Source organism: Hippichthys cyanospilos, chromosome 5, assembly GCF_059441005.1.
Source record: "Hippichthys cyanospilos isolate Australia breed blue-spotted pipefish chromosome 5, RoL_Hcya_1.0, whole genome shotgun sequence".
NCBI classification, from domain to species: domain Eukaryota; kingdom Metazoa; phylum Chordata; class Actinopteri; order Syngnathiformes; family Syngnathidae; genus Hippichthys; species Hippichthys cyanospilos.
In genome coordinates, this window is record NC_142373.1 from 3,618,484 (window position 1) to 3,635,162 (window position 16,679).

The 16,679-nt window shown below is 38.0% G+C and overlaps 1 protein-coding gene across 1 annotated transcript; it reads left to right on the forward strand.

Moving 5' to 3' along the window:
• The first annotated feature begins 870 nt into the window (after positions 1-870).
• Positions 871-16,388, forward strand: LOC148423194 (NADH dehydrogenase [ubiquinone] 1 alpha subcomplex subunit 10, mitochondrial-like). Its single transcript, XM_088415977.1, has 10 exons — positions 871-1,022; positions 3,901-4,069; positions 7,361-7,576; positions 7,646-7,732; positions 8,247-8,368; positions 10,114-10,193; positions 10,823-10,877; positions 10,941-11,026; positions 16,024-16,132; positions 16,216-16,388. Exons 1-10 carry the CDS (start codon positions 948-950, stop codon positions 16,282-16,284), a joined length of 1,068 nt encoding a protein of 355 aa, XP_088272103.1. The 5' UTR covers positions 871-947; the 3' UTR covers positions 16,285-16,388.
• Positions 16,389-16,679: the final 291 nt, after the last annotated feature.

Sequence of the window (16,679 nt, forward strand, 5' to 3'; positions counted from 1 at the left end):
AAAGATTATTTCCTCATTTGTTCAGTATATTTAACTGAAATGGCAAAAAATGCATGTCAATAAGGAAAGGGCATTACAAAACATCAAAAGCATGGACAAATTATTGGTTGTTGATTTCCAATTCCAGGGGCTTATTAGTTAATGTTGTCCTTGAATTCTCTCTTGAATTGTTACCCCTCATTGAGTCATAGTAGAGCAAAAGATGGTAAACAGTTTAACTCAAGGTGACATTATTTTAATCTGTAGATGGATGGATATTTTAAATAGTGTAATTTAAAATGTTTGCAATTATAATGGCTCTAAGAAAGTGTATGTTTAATTAGATTAAACAACATAATCCTGATATGTTCTTTTGGCCGAATGAAGACATTTTGTTTTGGGTTTTTTTTTTTTGTAATTGCAAATTGTATCGCTTAAGCTTGGAATGGAAGATACGATATACTTTTTTGACATTCATTTATATGAACCATTGACGATGAGGATGCCTTGTGTAATACATTTTTGGGGGCATTCACCTGACCCACAAATATTTAATGCCCATTGTAATAAATTCAATTTGAAAAATCACACAAACTAATGACATCAACATAGGGTTCTGACTATTCGATCGTTGCAAAAGCGTCCTGGCTGGACTGTCAGTTTAATGACTATACTACCCTCTGTAGGTGAAAAGGAAGAGGCACGCGTTGTTTTAAAAACATACTAAAAATCTCTGATAAATAATTACATTTCGTTAATTTGCAAAAACAACAAAGAACATATTTAAATAAACAGTTCGTCAAATAAACGTCAATAACTGCAATGTATGTCAGGCACCTACGAGTCACCTATTTACGTATATCGACTGAGACAACATTGTGTAAGGCCCCCATAGTGTGACGTACAATTCAGGAACCAGTTAGCTGTGTTTCGGGTCAAGACGAAAGGGTCCTAGAGGGCAGTTGATCATGGCCCTGAGGGCGATCCGGGTGGTCTTCCCATCGGTGGCAACCGCTATCAAAACCGCAAACGTTGTTCAAAAGGTATGAACTCAAAATGCACGATTGCTGTTCCGTATGGCGTTCTTCTTCTACAAGGACATGCTAAACCAGCAGGCTAGCTCCAGCCAGTAGCACAACCCAAAGGCTCTAAACCAGCCAACGCAGTGATTCTCGTGAGACTGAAGTAAAGTCATAACACAATCCAATAAAACGATACTTGTGGCCTTTGTTTACTTTTGGCAGGAAAACGCGAACTGCTCTCGATAAATGTGTACAGTGGGAAGACTTATCAGTCAAATAATCGAAAGAGACTTTGTTTACATTCTGGGTCCCCAACATGTATTTTTGAATTTACACGATAACGTCAGCTTTATCTTATTATGTTTATGTGGTTATTCTTAATACACAAAAATACTATAAATTAATCAAAACATCACAGAAGGCGCCTTGTTTTTAAGGACAAGAGGGCAAGTATTTTTCAGAGACCTCAGTAAGTCTTTTAAGGTATACGCTGCAATCTTAACCCATTCCTCTTTACATAACAACTCAAGCTCCGTCAAATTAGATGGAGAGTGTTTGTGAACAGCAGTTTTTAGGTCTTCCCACTAGTTTCTATGGGATTTAGGTCTGGACTTTGACTAGGCCAGCCTAACACATTATGTTTTTGTGTGTGTGTGTTTTCTTAAACAGTCCACTTTAGCTTTGTGTTTAGGGTTTTTGTCCTGCTGAAAGGTGAATCTCCAGCCTAGCCTCAATTCTGTAACATTTCTTTGAGGCCCCTTTCAATCATAGATTTCTTCTTTCCACTCATTAAGATATGTGTAGCGTACCATTGGTAGTTGCCCCATGTACTGCTTCCACCAGCTCAGCGGCAGTACTTCACATCTCTGCTGGAGTCATCTCCGGGCACATGGTTGTGTTTCTGACCAGTGCTCTCCTTATTTGATTTGTTTGTTCATTCCTTGTCCGACAGGCCTCCGCGAAAGGTTAAAATCTTGAGAAATCTTTCTATTTTAATGCTTTAAAGTTCTCCACATCTTTATCCCTCACCTTTCTGCTGTGTCCCTTGGCCTTAATGATGTTGTTGACTGACCAATATGCTCCACCCAGCTCTGAGGTACTCTCAGAACAACTGATATTATACTGAGAGTAGGCATGGGACGATATCAGAATCTGACGGAATGATAACCTTGAGCAAAAATGTCATGGTATTGCAGTATCACGGTGTGAAAATCACAGCTCTAAAACAGATCATTTTAAAATATATTTTGCCAAATAGACATTTTCTAGATCATAAAAAGTTTTATTGTTAAACAAAATACATAATAAGGCATTTGTTACAATAACAAACATTTACAATGCAAAATTAAAATAAATATGTCAATAAATTCAAAACAAACCTTCATTGATCAAAACTGGTTTTGCTCACCAATAAGTTGATACATGAATTATTTCTGATTGAACACTCAATTTAAACTGAACTATGGACACTGTGTATACAATAAGTACAAATGCACAATAACAGTTTTAAAAAAGTATAAATGCACAATATTTTTAAAACCGAAATCAACTACCATCGAGTTCAACCATTATGTGTATTAATTAATTAATAGTACAATGTGGAATCTGTCATTTCATGTTAACGAGAGTAATTTTTCCCTCTGGCACGCAATGCTCAAACAAATATCCTCGCTGTGTGTCAGTCTCGCTCCCTCGCCTTCTATCTGTCACTAGTGCGCTCACTGCAACCTCATAGCTAGCTCACAATGTCACCCGCTCGTTTTTGAAAGTCAAACATTTACCAGACAGCCGTCTTCGTTTGTTTGGACGAGCGGAAAAGTTCCATTGATTCGCTTTCTTGACCCACACTTTAGCTTGATAGACGATTTGCGTCCTATCCTGAGTGTGTGTTAACCATAAAACACCTGAGCGTTGCGACAAACCTGGAGTTGGACGTGTTTGCTGCAGCCAAAGACGACTCACATATGAGTCACAATGCTGCAATTCGGCACACGACACGGGAAAAAAAAACAAAACAAAAAAACTTACCGATTTTGACAGATGTGGACCGTTTTAAAAGACCGTCACTTTCAAAATCCCGATGTATTACTATTACGGTTATTGGCCTATGCCTAACAGAGTCGTACAGTATGTACAGGTGGTCCCTTTTCAATCGTTAGAACGACGTGTGAACATTCGCCAGTCATTAGGTATGTATTAAAAACATTGTAATACGCTCATAAAAAAGCTGTATTAATTGCTACTGTAGTGCACACCCCACTTATCACTTTATTTTTTATACAAAAATAGCCTTGTTAATCATTTTGCTTTCACTTTAGTTGTTACGTGTGTGAAGTTTCAGTAAAAATAAAAAACTAAGTATTAATATTTAATACCATCATAACATTAATAATGTTATATTAAATAGTGTCGATATTTAAAAAATCTTAATATCATTAATATTATTTAATATTAATATTTAATTGAAAAATAATCATAAAAATGGAAAACAATTAAAAATAAACAACACTTGGGCAAAACAGCATGCTGGCCTTTGGTGTGGTAGAGGTTTGGGGGGCTATTTGCCATTCATCAGAATGGGAGCATGGTGGCCTGTGATAATTATTCACAGACGAAAGTTGGGAGAAAATGGTGCCTTCCTTGGTACCGGGTGCAGGAAAATCCTGGCTAGACGCCAGGTTTTTAACACACAGGGGAAAACAGGACGATAAATAAAATCATATTACAGTAGTATACATTTTGAGTTTTACACCCTCGAGACTTTCCATAAAAAAACAAAATACTGAACATCAAATTATCTTAAGTGTTGCTTGTTATAGATAACATTTAAAAAATGTTCGTTATTTTCTCTGCCTCTTGAAGCCAGTTCCTGCATTGTTTTGTTTTTTTGTCATCCAAGGCATCGGTGCACTTGACAGTGGCGAGAAAACTGGAGTACGGCTGGTGGGCGTATGCATTGGGTGAAAGGACCACACCGCGCCTGAAACAGTACAGCAAGATTATTTCAGTGGATGGCAACCTAGCGTCAGGCAAAGGAGCGCTGGCACAGAAGCTGGCCGACAAGCTAGGTAAGTTTTTAGTTTGTACATAGTTACGGTTGCAAAGTCCAATAAGGCTCTGTGTTGTTAAAAATACACAAAAGACGGCTGTAAATAAAGTAAGAGTGCATTAAAAATAAAATATTTAACCTAAACTCTGCCCAAGTCTGTAAATTTTGGACAATTTTCAGCTGATTAGTATTACTTTTCTCATGAACCATATATATACATTTTTACTTCCGGGCTCCGCAGGTACACGTTAACATGGGCAATGTGGGAACAAATTAAAATCTTCTTCAATTGTAGACCGACTGTTCTCAAATGGTCCAAAGAGTACCACTGGGGTAATGTGAAGGCATTTGAGGGTACAGTAAAACTCCTCTACAACGAAACCTGCACGAGCAAAAACATCCCCCAGTGTGAAAAAAAAATCCATGCATTGAACCCTTTCCTTCTTTCTTACATCTTACTAAGTACTTGCAATTTTTTTTTCTGCATTTGTGTTGCACTGAAATTCACTACAGCGAAAATACAGTAAGTCTGCAGCAGAAGTGTAGCTTGGTTTTTATACTTGATGCGCCTGCACACGTTTTGCAGCACTTTATACTCGGTGCTATATTCTTCCATACATGGCATTAAATGGACTCTACAGCATACAAATAACTCTATAACAGAGGAAGAGAATCCTGGTTGATTCAAATGATCTAAATTCTTAAAAGCGTTTTTAAAATCTCTCCAATGCATGGTGCTTGCCAGGAGTTGTGTACAGTATTTAGATCACGGTATTCCTTTTCAGATGAATCATTAAGGTGTTTGTACTGGCGAACTTCCATAAGCAATAGTTCGTCCGCCATGTTTTCCGCTCGTAAAGAAATTCCTGAAGATACGCGTTGCGGAAAGTCTGTTCTGCGTAATTAATTAATTAATTTTTTTAATGTTGGATGGTTTTGTTTTTAACTCAGATTGTAGTTTGCACAACACGCTTATGTTTACTGTCCGAGACATAGATTTGCTATAGTGAAAAGTCCCCTGTTGTGAAAAATTTCTGACTGCAAATATGATTTTGTTGTATAGGAGTTGAACTGTATGTGTAAGATTTAGTAAAGGCAGTCTATTGTATTGTATTCTATTTACTTGCTAAATTGTGTCAGGATGACTCCATTGCAAAACATCTGTTTTTATTTTGATCACTTTAATTTAAATTACAGATAGTTTTTATATAGATGCCCAGATGATCATGTAACAGATGATGTTACACAATCTATCTTCTGGAGATGCCGAATAAGACACTCCTATATTTACCTCCACAAATATAGTTCCAAAGGTCATTAAATCAAGTATGGATAGCGCAATAGTTTTATTTATTTATTTATTTTTTATTTCAATCCAAAAATGTTCTGTACTGGTTAAGGCTACTTGACTGAAAAGAAATATTATCGTTGACAATGCCACAGTCACAGCACTGATGAAACTGTAATATACCACCTTCATCAGTACGCTGTGGGAGTACTCTTGCTTGTTTTGATCCAAGGTGTAAGGGCCAAATGCATATCACATGTTACCTAGGGGTGATGCTGTGGCTTTTATAAGCCCTAGGGAGGATTGATCCGGAAAGGCAAACGGTTTTGACCGCAGGTACGGTAAAGGTGCAACACTCGACAGTATTCACTGATGATTTATGTTTTCTTATACGCAGATACCGATGACAAGGTTAAGTTTGCGTGATAAATCCGTTCCACGGTTGGGATCGTAACGTGAATTTGCCGTATGACGGGCATTCCAAACCTATGTTAAATAGTAAATGCGTGTAAAACCCCAGGTAAAAACATAAAAATTGTACATACATATTAATAGTTGGTATCAAAATAGTATAGTGAGTGCTACTTATATATAATACTGTATACGTGTATACAATTAAAAATCAGAAATAAAAAATATAGAAAGGATTTATTTACCTTGCCGTGAGAGCTTGTTATGGCCATATTCCATAGTGAGGGTAGCCTAGCCTAGCTTAGCCTTTTTCGTATTTTGTGATTATCTCCAGCTTACTTTTCTCTTAAACATCACTAGCAATCTTGGGACCCATGGCTGACCAATTCAAGGTTGAATTAAGCACTGAAATACACTATAAATACGTTTTGGTAAGCACTAATAGGTGAACAAAGCTTTAATGTTCCCCCACTTTGGAGACCGTGACACCGATCAATAGCAGTCCAGCATCTTAGTGCTTCTGTGACACCGACCAATAGGACACCAGTATCCTAGGGAGTCGTGACACCGACCAATAGCAGTTCAGCATTTTAGTGATGTTAACGGTGACACTTGTATAGCGGAGTCACGCACGCACACTGACTGCCATGTTTGAGGAGTTTTTGTCGTAGTGTGAAAAAAAAATGGCGTAAAGAGCAGACAAAAAAAAAAAAACACCGCAGTCTACATCATAAGGTGAAAAGAAAAATGCAAGCCAGGAGCATCGTAAACCGGGGGGGTCAACTGTACAGTGGGCCCCCAAGTTATGAGATTATTCGATTCCGTGGTTGGGCTCGTAAGGCGAATTCAATGTATGGCGGGCAATCCAAACCTATGTTAAATAGCTAATGCGTTTAGAACCCCAGGTAAAAACATGAAAATTGTACATACATTTTAAAAATTCGTACCAAAATAGTATAGTAAGAGTAACGTATATATAATATACATGTATACAATCAGTAAACATCATAAATAAAAAATATAGAAAGGATTTATTTACCTTTGAGAGGCGCTTGTTATGCCCATATTCCCTACTAGGGTTTCTCTCCAGCATCGTTTCCATATAAATCATTTTCTTACTTGTCTCTTTAACATCACTAGCAATATTGGGGCCCATGGCTAACCCATTCAACTTGAATTAAGCAGTAAAATGTGCTATAAATACGGTTTTTGTAACCACTCACAATCAAACATAGCTTTACCTTTCTACCATTTTGAAACAAGTGGGGCCGACCAATAGCAGACCAGCATCTCTGTGAGGAGACGCCCACCAATAGCAGATCAACATTGTAGTGACACGTTGCATGGAGGCATTGACGGCAACAGAAAAACGCCAGCAGATGGAGGCAAAACAACACAAATACAGCCAACCCCTTAGGGTCATGATAGTTGTTTTTGTCGCAAAGCCGAGAAAATACCTCAAAGAGGGGGACGAAGAGACCCCACATTCCACATCGCAACATGAAAAAAATGTAAGCCAGGGATGCTGTATAATGGGTGTCCACTGTACTTTGGTCTGTATGAAGTGAACACAAGCCCATTTTTTTCGCCAATGAGTAAATGTTTCCTCAGGGATGCTCTACATGCCTGAACCTGACATCTTCTACTTGGACAAGATGTCAGGAGAGAAAGAGCCGCTTCCAGCCGACTTCAATGGCATGTGTAGCCTGGAGAAGTTTTATATGGACCCAAAAGCTACCGACGGGAACAGCTACAGGCTGCAGCTGTGGATGTACACTATGCGCCTGCTGCAGTACTCAGATGCCATTGAACACCTGCTCACCACAGGTGAAAACCTACCACAAAATCTTTTCTATACTTTGATTGTCATTGAAAATATTCTCCTGTGTTTCAAAGGCCAAGGAGTCATCCTGGAGCGTTCGCCCTTTAGCGATATGGTGTTCCTGGATGCCATGTTTCAACAGGGCTACATCAGGAAAGAGTGTAAGTGCTGTTTTGTCCCAGATGTCGAGCTTTTTTTTTTTTTTTTTTTTTTTTATACACACCAGGGTTCTGCGGAGAACACGCAACATCACCAAAGACAAGACACATCCACGAAACGACCTGTTTGAAATGCTGCAGTCAGGCAGACGATACAGGAGCCTGAGGGCCAGGGCTGCCAGACTGGCAAACAGCTTCTACCATCAAGCCCTCCAAACTCTCAACAAATCCCGCACAAACTAATCTGCCTTATACTGCACACATAGACAATATCTTGCACTATTTATTTTTGCACTACATGATATTCTGCACTACAATATTAGCACCATTGTTTCTGTTTGTTGTTTATTGCTATTTATTGCTCAATTATGGAATGTAGTCTGCTGCTCGGGGAAGTGAATAAGAATAAGAATAAGATTTTCATTGTACGGTACAATTATACATACGACAATAAATTTCTTGAATCTTGAATCTTCTAAACAATAACGTTAGGACACTGCTGCCTTGCCACTTACAGGTGTGCATCATTACAACGAGATCAAACACATCAGCATCTGCGAGTTCCTACCTCCACATCTCATCATCTATGTGGACATGCCTGCTGAGGAGGTGCAGAAGAAGTTGAAACAAAGCAACAAGGTAAGATTCACTAACCTCACCATTTTTGCAAAATTAGATTTTGTGACTGTATAAAATACTAACATTGTGAAACTGTACAGTAAACCTATCTGTACCTAAACCTAAATGTACAGTTGGGCCCCCGGTTTATGAGACCGTAACACAAATTCCATATTCCATCTAGGGAAAATGGCCATAACACGTGTCACTCAAAGTTAAATACAGCATTTGTTAAATGAAGTTGAACCACTTTATTTTCATGATAAGAAGCAAACTGACCAATCCATCTATAATTGCAAACAAGGTATTAAGATGAGATTTATTCTGTGTTAAGAATTCCTCAAACTCCTTGAGTTTGTATTGTTTCAAGGCATTAAGATGACATTTATTTTGTATTAAGAATTCTTCAAGCGCTTTAGTTTTGAATGTTCAGTAATATCTTACTTTGGAAATGTTTGCTTTTAATGTGGAAGGCCGCGTTATATTTCCGTTTACTGTTTTACCAGTTTAAGCCAAAACTGATTGCCTCCGTCACGTTTCGTGTCCTGTCGCACCAAACCTGTCCTATAGATGTCGCCCTATCACCTAATCATGCAAACGTAATTGACTGCAATTCAAATGCGTTGCCTGTTACTCGGTCCAAGTAATCGATCTGAACCAAGTATTATTTATTTTCCCAATCACGGACAAGCCATGATCTTTTAGTTTTAAAAATGTCATTTCTTTTTCAAGAAATTACACAAACCATTGGAGAAAAACTGCAATTCTGTTGTTGTGTTCTTTACAGTCCCTAGCTACGCAGCTGCTTCGAGTTTTGGCAAATTAAATGCAGGCATTTGTTTGACAGTGGAGTGTATGTGTATTGTTTACTAATGCTTAATCCAATACAGTCAAATATGAGCTGTTCACAGCAGTTGTTCACACTGTAACTGCTCAGACTAACTGCTGAATCTTGTCACAACAAAAATCGCAGCAACAGCTGAGCTTGTTTGTATTTTTCATATAATTGCCATTTTTGTTACAAATACCACTAAGACACGTTAGATTTTCCAATATTATGATACTTACCCACGCAGGCACAGGGAGAACATTCAAGCTCCACACGGGAAGGCTGGAGCTGGAAGCAAATGTGCAACCTCTGCATCGAGAGGCGAATGTGCTGTTTGTGCAATTGCGGTCAAGAAGTTAAGAAATGCATTGCATTGATTTCACTATCAGTTTCTTGTGGGCGAGTATTTTCCAAATGTGGTGTATGGAGAAAAAATAAACTGTCCCAGTCCAATTAGTGTACAAATAATAATGTTTCTTAGTAAAAATCTTTGAGCGTTCCCATTCCACACTTCGTTGCACAAGCACACTCATACTGATTTTCCCCAGATCCCTCTCTTCAAAAACACAATACAGACTTTCACACATCGTATTTATTTGTAATTTATTAAGCTTTATTCATTTATAGGACTCAAATTCAGCCTTCTTGTGTTCATCAAAGGTTTTTCAAGGAAAATGTACCTTAAAATCACCTGCAGTGTTTATATCTCCCAGGAGAGCTTCCTGTTACTGAAGCTTCAGAAATCGAACCCATTTTCAAAGCAATTGGCACAAATGGCTCTGTGCTTCTTTTGGCTACCACTCATTTTCAGTGTAGATACAACATTATGTCGATGTGCAACTTGCCGTTGCACCAATGATGAAACTTTCCTATATGAGTGGGTATAAAATCATATTTGAATTTACTGACTGAAAATTTAATTTATTTTTCATTTTAGCCATATCTTCAGAATGTGCCATTGGCATACCTGAAGAGCATTGAGGACAACTACAAGAAGTCCTTCCTGCCACAAATCAGGTGTGGGATGCATGTTCCTGTTTTGGCCATTTTGATGTTACTATGATTGAAAAAGTAAATAAAAACTAACATTTTATTTGGTGTTTGTATATTTATAATTTGCTAATTGAATAATGATGTCATTGATCAAATCTGCAAAATTAAACATAACATCGAAGACATGCTGGTACATACCACGGACATTCTGTGCTTGTCCATTGTTAACAATCTAAGAGTTTACAGCCAGTGGAGCTTTTTTGTTGTTGTGAAGTTTAATATTTGTCAGCATTTTTTAAAGAATTTTTAGGTTTTAACAGTTTTTTTTTTTTTTTTTTCCCCAATATAAATCAGTTGACATCAATCAGATGTGAATTTTGGCTGTTTGTGGGCTGGTTCTTCAATCACCCTGGTTCTGCTTCTGACAAGATAGTGATAGGTTCTTTTATTTACAGTATTTTTTTTTTTTTTTATTTTGTCTGATGATAAGCTTCAAAACCCGCATCATGTTAATCCTAACTGTTAGCGTTTATCTAATATTCCATTGTCAAAATTTGTCGTTTTTGTAATGTCTTAGATGTTACTGTAACATTTAACATTGAACACAATTTTGTGGCTGATCATACTGTCAATACTGGTATTTTGGCTTTCAGCGAGAAGTCTGAACTGCTGGCTTACGACGTGACCCAAGTACAAGATGTCGAGAGGGTAAGAATCATTTACAAACTTTTTACTGTGGTACATTTAACTGAGACTTTTTCATCTCAATAGGTGGCAGAAGACGTTGAATATCTGAAGTTTGAAAAAGGCCCTTGGTTGGAGCAGGATGACGTCACCTACCATCACATGAGAATCCTGTGAGAGCTCTGTCATTAAAATGGAAATACAGTCAACCCTTTGGGCCAATATAAATAGCAAAAATTGGAAAGTAATTGGAATAGTATAATCACCCCCCCCCCCCAAAAAAAAAAAAAAAGGCTAAGAGTTGGGGTGGATTTAACCAACTGTGTTCTACATATAAGAATTATTATACATCAACAAAACTTGCCTGTGCCTAATGATTAGCAGTTGAGAATAGCGTTAGCATGCGAACAATGACTTGTTCACTCACATTGGGACAATGCACACCACAGCTTTTCAAAAAATGGCGATGGGTATAGGAATGGTAGCAATAAGATGAAATCGTGCATCCCAGCGGTTCGTTACACACTTATCTACAGATTCTCGTGGTATTTAGCAACTTTTCCATACACATCAAGCCAGCGCTGGGCCCACTGTCAACAAGGTAGCTTGCGTTGTACAATGTCTCCTCAATTCATGATCTAGTACTGCGGAAATATAATGATAATATGTGATATATGTGTCGTCAAGAAAACAAATAGAGCTGGTCATGGGTGTTTTCTGTTTTAGAGCCGAACAGAGGTGAAGCACTGCTATGGGTTGCCAGATCCAATTTGAAAAAAATGTAATATAACTTAATTTTGTCACCTTTTTAAATTGGAAAATATCCCCAATACCCCCCCCCCCCCCCCCACACACACACACACACACACACACATTTTCTTTCTCCCTTGCCATTTTGCAACACTGTAGTGATTGTGACGTTCACCAACAAACCAAGTCTTTTGAACGGCTCTTCACCGTGAATGGTGGGACTAGTCTGTGTCAGAATCCATTCATCTCCCCCTCCCATGTTCATAGCCCCAGCCCTGCCCACCACACACTCCAGCAGAGTGCATCTATCTTAGAATGTTAGCGCCAGACAGTTGTAGGTGGTTTTTTTTGTGTTTTTTACTTTGCAACAAGCATAAAAAAGGCACATGGAACGTGTGCAGAGAGAAGGAAGGTAGAGGCAGAATTGAAGTGAAGTGAAGTGAAGTGAAGTGAAGTGAAGTGAAGCAGAGCGGAGGAGCTACAGAAGAGGTTGTGTCGACATGAGTGGGTACGGGCTAATTTTGATAGATGTGATAGCTTTGGTCAGAACATCTGTGACGCACATATGCTAGTCAATGTGTGTAAGGTGTTCTACATGTTTGTACTGTATTTTGCTGTCAAAAAGTGTTTTTGCCCTACCTGATTCTGTATTTTGTATATTCCTTCAAAGGTTTGTTTTCATCAAACTAATATTAATATCACTTGCACATTGCAAAAAGTGCCAGACCAAATACAAGAAAAACATTCTTTTAGGCTAATTTTCTTGTTTTAAGCAATAAAAATCTGCCAATGAGGTGACATTTTTTTTTCTTGCCAAGAAAACCTAATTCAGGACTTTTTTTTTTTTCTAAATGTTTTTAACAGTGATTTGAGTAAAGAAAACACACACAAAAACTGAAGTTCTTAATATAAGCAAGTTACAAATTAAAATAAAGCAATTAGTTCAAAGGTCAAACTTAAAATTTTAAACAAACTTGCAATTAGTACTTAAATTTACACTAACAATTCATCTATTTACTGATAACATCAGGAGCAACTGGGTGTCGAGTGTCTTGTTCAAGAACCCTTTAACAGGGTCACACCGGTGTTGGGATCGAACTCACATTCTCTGGTTTGGCAGATAACCACTCAGCCATGCCACCAGTAAAAGATTCTTCAAAATGTAGCTCGATCTTTTTTTTTTTTCCTCGTCTGAGCTTGGATTTATGAAAATTGTATAACTGTAAAGTGTAATAAATATTTTCTAATAACTTTAAAAAATACCCATGTAAAATATTTTCAACAATTTTGCTTTGCTATCATTTCCATTTTTAGAAAAAAGTGTTTTGAGCAAAGAAGTCTTGATAAGAAAATGCTAGATTTAATATCTTGAAATAAGCATTAGATTGTTTTTGATACACAGAATATTTTTCCTATTTAGATATAAAATAGAATCTATTTCTTATTAGAAGCATTTTTTACTTTCCTAAAATTGACATTTTGCAGTGTAGTTATCCCACTGATGTACCACATGTATAATGGCGTTTCTAAATGATGATTTCATTTACCAAGGGGAGAAAAGAAACACCAAACCTATCTGATCTTGATTAAATGAATATGCTAAAAACCCCACAGAAATCAGGAAAGGGAGAAACAATTTTTCTCAGCACCGTACTTACAGTAGGCTGTACAGTACACTGTGTGTACAATTATGAGCCAGGTTGTAATTTTGAGGATTAATTTGACTTTAGAACAAATCCAGAACTCTTGGTTGACCCAAAATGTTAATAAACTTCGAACCTAAATATTTAAGAGCGTGCAAGTGAGATTCTGGCTTTCTTAGAAAAATCTCTATGTCGACACAATTATTAGTCAGCTGTTAGTGTGCACCATTATTATGCAACCAAATTAAACATGGAACATTTTAAAATAATCTGTGTCCAATATAGCCACCATTCTTTTCAATAACGGTTAGAAGCCTTCTTCCCATAAAGTCTGCCAACTTCTTGATTTCTTGACGATCATCTTTTTGAGCAACCGGAACCATAACCTTCCATACACGCTTCCGAGAGGCCTACTGTTTTCCTTCAGAGCAAATCTCCTGTTCAAGTTCTCAAAATCACCACAGATGAAGAAGAAGGCCACTACATTTTTCTATCATCTTAAACCCTTCGTTTCGGCAGATCGTCTAAACAGGCCATTATTAGGCACACATTTTGCTGTTTTTAAGTCCTAGACAGGCTAGAATTTTCAGGATTTAGGATCTATTTAGTGGTACTTAGAATTTAACCAATGACTGTTAGCGATGCTATTTTGTCTGTCCAGACTATTGGCCCAAAGCGGCCGCTGTGCACAGTAACGGGTTAAGGCTTTAACTGGCGCGCCACACAGTGGGGTACTTGAATGCATGCGATTGAGCATTGTCCTTTATAAAAGCATGGTCTGAAAAACTAACCTCCAAAAATTGGCAGTAGATTTGGGAGTTAATTTTTAGTCCATCTTCAACCCAAAAAAGTCCAATTAGCTCATGTTTAATAGTACTAGCCCACTCCATCTTACTGGCATCCGATCGAACGTGTTTTGTGCCAATTACTGATCCTGCCACAGGCCCATCCATCTGGTCCATCAGGACTCACTCTGATCTCTTCAGTCCAAAAGACCTTTGAAAAATCTGTCTTCTGATATTTCTTGGCCCAGTCTTGACTTTTCAACTACTGTGACTTGTTCAGCTGAGCTCGTATTTCAGCCTCGCTTACCTTGGCCATGTGTTTTTTGCAACCCCGTTGACTATTTGCAATGAAATGTTTGATGGTTCTGTGATCACACCCTAGTATCTGAGCAATTTCAACAACACTACATCCTTCTGAAATAATATTTACAATTTTTTGACTTTTCTGAGTCATTTCTTTTTTTGCCCCATTTTGCCTGAGGAAAAGAAGCTGCCTAATAATTATGCACACCTTGATAGTGGGTATTGATCTCCTTAGGCCCCACCTTCCCTCGTTATCCAAAAACACCTGATATGCTTATATCTAATAAGCATTCAAGTTTATAGAACTTTGACTTGGAAAATATGCATAAAAATGATGATCTAGTCAAAATACTCACTTCACTCATAATTGTGCACACAGTGTAAAGACAATAAGAAGCTATTGAATGTTTCTTTTTTATTAGACTTGTCACTATGTCTAAATTAAGCCGAGTTTCCCACAAATCGTATCATGCCTAAACATACTTAATACTGAAAATATTTTTGAAGAAGTTAATATTAAATGTCCCATCACATGAGTATGACATGAATTGGTATGTATCACTTATCCCAATGTTTAGTTTAAGAGTAAAATACTTGTTTTAAAAAGTGCTCGAAATAATTCTCAGCAAAGAACCAATGGTCCGGTCCCATCACTACAAAACTCTACAAGAAAGCTCCATGTTGAAAATGGTCCTGGAAATACGTATCTGGGACATGTTTATTAGGCGCATGTTTTTCTATTTATAAGTCCTAAATAGGCAAGAGTCTTCAGAACTTTTAGAGAAATTTAGGGATACGTTAGAATTTAAGCAATGGCAGCTACGGACGCTTTCTGCCTGTTTCCAGGACTGTCAAACTCATTTTTATCATGGGCCATATTGTAGTTATAGTTTCTCTCAGCAGGCCGGTATTACTGTGAAGTCAAATCAATTTTAAGTTTGTTTGTCACACTTTACTTGCTTTTGAGATCAGAGACAGGGAAAAACTGTTCCAAAGAGATCTTGGGAAATAGAAATTCTTCCTCACAATTGAAGAATGAAGTCAAATCAGTATTTTGCGGGCCACATAAAACGATGTGGCGGGCCGAATCTGATTCCCGGACCTTGAGTTTGACACGTGGTTTAGAACTATCGGCCGAAAGGGGCCGCTGTGCCCAGTAAAAGGTTTAAGTCGACTTATTGAACTTGTCCCTCCCACCCGGCAAACACTTGGTACTCCATTTTAATGGCATCTTAGCATGAGAAGGGTATTCGGAAAGAAGATTATGATATAGCACGGGGATAAGGAACGTCAGTCAAGAGCCCCGTCCTTCTTGTTTTGATGTCTCCCTCTACCAACACACCAGTTTCAGAAGATATCCATCAGCAATCCCTGTGGATGCCTGATAACTATCCATGAATCAGGTGTGTTAAGTGAGAGACATCGGAAACAGGCAGGATACGGCTCTTGAGGAACTGTAGTTACTTACTGCTGATGTAGCATTAAGTGTAAAGAGGTGATTTTTTTTTTATGTGTTGTTGCTAGTTAGGTTCTACGGGGAAAAAAAAATTGCCAGGGAGTGATTTCCTAATGGTTGGATCCCGAATCGGCAGGGCTTCAGTGTATGCAGGAAAACAATAAGAGGCATTCTGACTTTTAGCTGTTTTTTTTTTGTTTGTTTGTTTTTTTTTTGCATTTTGCCATTTTCAGTGTTGAAGACAAGGAGAGGGTGGCGTCGTTGACCCATATACCCAAGTTTCTTCCCGAGATCACCATCGGGGCACACGACTACGATGAAAAATACTATGCCTACAAATCGGTACAAAGACAGGACTTTTTTTCAACTTTCTTGCTTTACTTGCTGCCCTATTAAATTCTGCTGTATCATTTTTTTTTTTTTAGCTTCCTGGGAAAAAATATGCTCGGGGATATAACGCAGATGTTGGAGACAAATATATTTGGCTCAAGTGAGGAAGATCCAGCGACCAGTCACCGCAGCGTCCATTGTTAGCATTTTGTCTCCACTTGAACGTCCTGTTATATATGTCATAAAAGAATAAAATTTCTCCTACACATTCTCTGCATGTGATCTTGGAGGCTACAGTACACACACCATTTTTTTGCCGGTTTGACAGTTTTTGGTGCCCCGCCCCCTTTCCATTATCGTCGACCTGCCATGTTTTCAAGACAAATCAAATTGTAATCGTCAGTCCGTCCGAAATGCATTTTAAACCAAAATTAAAAAGGCGTCAAACAGGTGCGGGAAAGAGTCAATTGTGGCATTATGACTATGATTTCACCACTACTGAGGTATTGTAGTAACCCTTAAGAATGCTGATGAGCAATGTTCCCTCTAATTTTCAATG